Here is a 4,226-nt window from a genome sequence, read left to right on the forward strand (position 1 = left end):
CACCCCTCTCCAAAACTTAGGGGCTCAACAGCTCGGGCGCCTCGTCCCGCTGCTCTCAAGGACGTGGAGGCGTTCAGAGGCGCCACGGGTGGTCCTTAAAGACCCACTGTCTCCGGGCAGCTTTGTCCGGCTCCTGCGGAGGTTGCGGGATGCTCTCCACTCCCTGTCTCACCTGTCGGGGTCCAAGCGAGCAAGGTTCGGCACCCCGCGCCCTTTCCAGCGTATCTGCCTGGCCCCGAGGGTGGGGCTGAGCCTCGCACGGCCGGGCTGGGCGCTGCCCTCCTGCCCGAGCCCCTCAGCCGCGCCTCGCCGCAGGTGCGGTTCGCGCTGCCCCCGGCCGGGCTCCGCTCCGGCACAGCCTGCCCGAGACGAGGTGTCCTTGGCGGGGCGGCTCTCCCGCCCAGGGCAGCTTTCCCCAGCCTGTGCTTTCGGCCGGGACTCACTTGGCTGCGCGGCTCCGGTCAGCGCTGCACCTTCGCCCTCTAGGGCTCAGGGCTCAACCCGGGGTCACTGGGGGACCACGCGGTCCCCCTGACCGGTCTCCTCCCCCAGGAGCCCCGCAGGTTTGGATTTCCCCATGGGGACACCCAGTCCTCTCCCTTTCCTGCGGGTCGCGGGCGGTGCGCGCTCCTGCCGCTGCCGAGGCTGAGCCCGCCGCCCCCGAGCCCCCGGCAGCGCATCCTCTCCCGCCGGCCCCTCCTCGGCTGCGGGGGGTGCCGCGAGGTAGGCAAAAGGGAAAGTGAACGCAGCGCTCTGAAGATAGAGAAAGGCAGTCAACCTTAGACGTGTAGTTACTCAACCTTTATTATTTAAAAAAATTCATAAAAAAAAGGAAGGTGAACGAACGTCTTACAAAACCCCCCCACATAAATAGGACATTCCGTCCAGCTCTGGCTATTGGCAGTTCTAGTATTTGACAACATCAGACGCGATTTCCTGGCATTAGAGAAACCCATTTCAAAATCGGTCATCACAAAGAAATACTAGAAATCCCAGTTAGCACTTGCTAGGCAGCACGGAGCACTTGTACACAACTTTTCAGACACACACCCGCGCACACACGCAGCCGGGAACAGATCCCGTAGGAAGAGAGCCTCCTTAAAAAATAGTAAACGCTAGGAAAAAAAAAAAAAAAAAAAAAAAAAAAGGAAAGAAAGAGAGTTATTTACAAAACGCACACGGAAATACAGTATTGACAGAGCGTGGCTGGCAAATCAACATGATTTGAATAGAGAAAGGACTATGGCACGTCTTGCTCGAAAGCTCGCACAGCAGCCTCCTTCGAGTGTCCCCGCGGGAAGACAGCTCCTGCCATCCGCGACGCAGTGCCTTCTCCCTCCCCACCTCTCCTCCCGCCCTCCCTCGCCTCTCCACCCCTGCGCTTCTTGCCAGGTCCTTTTTACACTTGGATGACCACCGTGCTGGGGCTCTGGAGCCGGGTTTTGTACTGGTCTAGCCAGCTCCTCAGCTCCGAGATCTTGTAGCCCTCTGGTCCTCTGCCTCCCTGGTACATCACCTTCTCCTCCTGGATGATGTAGAGCCTCTCGAAGTAGGCACCGTAGGCGGCGCTGGAAGCATTGTCCATGGTGTCCACGGCCAGGGGGCAATCGGGCGCCCCTTCCCTCATCAGCTGAGCTGCCCGCAGCCTGTCCTGGAGGCACTGGTGCTTGGGGATGTTGTAGGCTGCATCCGAGCTGACCCAGCCGTCGGACGGGTGTGCTTCTTCAATGTACACCAGCAGGAAGTCAGCAATGTCCACGAAGTGCGCGGCCAGGCGCTGGAAGGACCTCAGGCGGGCCATGAACGGGGGTCAGGTGCAGCTGCCGAAGTTGAGGATGAGGGGTCTCTTGCCGCGGGCGAAGTCCAGGATGCGGAGCCTCTTCTGCCCGTCCAGCTGGATCACCTCGGGGTTAGGGGCCAAGGAACCCACGTGCGCCGACTTGAAGAAGTCCAGCTTCTGCCCGTGCCACACGGCTTTCAGCGACTCCAGCGTGAACATGCGGTTGGAGTCGGACACGCAGACCGGGGGGTCGTCGGGGGGCGGCTCCTCGCTGGCGCTGGCCGCCTCCTCCGCCGTGGGCATCGTCAGCATCTTCTTCCTAATGCACAGAAAATCCAGGAGCCAGAGCATCACTGCGGTGAGCAGGAAGCGGGGAAATAGGAGGATGCAGGCGGCCGCCTGGGTGAGCAGCTGCAAGGTGTGAACGCCGACGGAGTGGAGCATCGCAGCGGCTTGTGCTGCAGGGCGCTGGCTGCCGGGGGGCCCCCACGCACCCTGCGTGCCGGGGTCTGTGCAGCACAGCTGAGATCCCGCTTCTCTTTAAGCCCATTTTATAGTCAGGGATTTAAATGAAAAGTGACTCCACCTCCGTCCAGAACCCGCCCCTCTGGAACTTGAGCCTGGGGATTACCTACCCCTCCACTCTAATGACCTAAAAATACACAGACAAAAGGGGAGAGAGCCCCGGCGGGAGCCGCAAGGGACGTGCAACGGAGCAGGGTGCAGCCGCTATCAGGCTGGGCAGAGAGTCCGACACAGGGCACCGCCGGGGTCCCTGGCCTCAGATAGCGGCGGCTGCTCACGGGCAGCCCCACCAAGGACAATGCAACAGGCACAGCCCGTCCCCGGCCCGGCTCCCCACGGGCTGCGCGGGCACGGGCCGGGGCGGGAGCCGGGGCCGGGGCCGTCCCGGCAGCGCCTGCAGGTGACAGGGACAGGCCGCCATCGCCGCGTCCCTTCCCGCGCCTTCCTCCCCTCCCCGCCCCGGCAGCCCGGTCGCCCCCTGAGCGCAGCCTCCGCCCCACCGCACGCCCCGGCGCCGCGGGAGCACTCGGGTCTCGAACCCGCCGCCACATCCCCCGGCGGCGGCGGGACGGGCGGCGGGCGCTGCCCCGGCCCCCCTTTCCCCCGGGCCCGCGCTGGACGGGCCGGGCCCCGGCGGCGGCGGCGGCCCCGGCGCGGGGGGCACCAGGTGGGCGCGGGCCGGTGGGCGCTGCCCCGGGCGGAGGAGGGGCGCGGGCGGCCGCCAGAGGGAGCTGTTGGCCGAGAAGCCGCGGCGGCGGCGGGAGCGCGGGGCCCCTCAGCCCCGGCCGGGGCGTCCGCGCAAGGCCCCGGCCCCGCCACCTGCCCCGGCCCCGCCACCTGCCCCACGCGGCACTCGGAGTACGGGGCTGCACCGCGGCCGCTGTGGGGCCGGTGCTGCGGGAAGCGCGACAATGGGTAGGCAGAGGGGACGGAGGAGGCGACAGGAGGAGAGCGTCGCGCCTGCGATGTCCCTCTGCTCTCTGGGGTCCTGCTGCATCCCCGAGAGCAGCGAGTCAGGGCAGGCAGACGCTCCTTTACGGCGTCCCAGGAGGAGCCGGCAGGACTTCTCTGCACCTGTCAAGTGACAAACACAAGCTTCTCACTGGACTGGGTCTGGCAAAGTCCTTAAACTGAGGGCTCAAGTGTCACCTCACTGGCATCGCCAGGCAGACCTGTGTGCTGTCCCCAGAGTGGACACGCGAGTCGTTGTGGGTTGGGTGGGTTGTGTGCTAGTAGCAAAGTGCTCACTGTGCAGGGCTGAGCACTGACTGGCCACCTTCAGTCTTCACCCACCAGAAGGAATTTATGGCCTGCAAATTCCTTCCTGCTGAACTAGATGGAGACCTGTCCCAGGAGTACAGAGCTTAAATGTAATTTAGTGTTTCTGCTCAGAACTTTGCCACTCCATTGTTGCAGGGTTCCCAGCTTGCAGCATGCACTTCATTTTCTCACCAGCTTCCTCAGAAAGGAACATTACTTGTCCAAAACGCTGAACACTGCCCTCTGTTATGCAAATGTGGCTCATGCAACCCTGAGCTACTGCTGCAGCTGCCACTCACTCAGGTGCCTGTCACACTGACTTTGGGACATGCAACCCAATGTGCCTGTGGGTTCTGAGTGCTCTGTTTCTGCCTGTTGGCCAGTGCCAGGTCTCTGGCTGCAGATTCCCAAAGACCTCGAGGACCTGCAGTTCCCCTAGGCACAGTTTGTGTTCCAAAAGTGACTTTGCATGTCTGTACCTCCCATCTATCCTCTGTGAAATGGAAAAATGAATGCTGAGCCTCCTCATGGGAGGCTAGGCAGCTTGCTTAATTTTTATGTAACTTATTACAAGAACCCTAAATAAAAGGCAAAATTAAAATCCCCTTTTATTTTTTTCTTTCTCTGGGTCTGAATAGGCTGGTTTAGAGCAGTCTGATCA

The 4,226-nt window shown here is 62.3% G+C and overlaps 1 protein-coding gene across 1 annotated transcript; it reads right to left on the reverse strand.

Moving 5' to 3' along the window:
* Positions 1-1,368: 1,368 nt before the first annotated feature.
* On the reverse strand, positions 1,369-2,672 carry DIO3 (iodothyronine deiodinase 3). Its single transcript, XM_064714415.1, has one exon. The coding sequence runs from the start codon at positions 2,222-2,224 to the stop codon at positions 1,400-1,402; it is 825 nt and encodes a 274-aa protein (XP_064570485.1). The 5' UTR covers positions 2,225-2,672; the 3' UTR covers positions 1,369-1,399.
* Positions 2,673-4,226: the final 1,554 nt, after the last annotated feature.

This window comes from Zonotrichia leucophrys, chromosome 5 (assembly GCF_028769735.1).
Source record: "Zonotrichia leucophrys gambelii isolate GWCS_2022_RI chromosome 5, RI_Zleu_2.0, whole genome shotgun sequence".
NCBI classification, from domain to species: Eukaryota; Metazoa; Chordata; class Aves; order Passeriformes; family Passerellidae; genus Zonotrichia; species Zonotrichia leucophrys.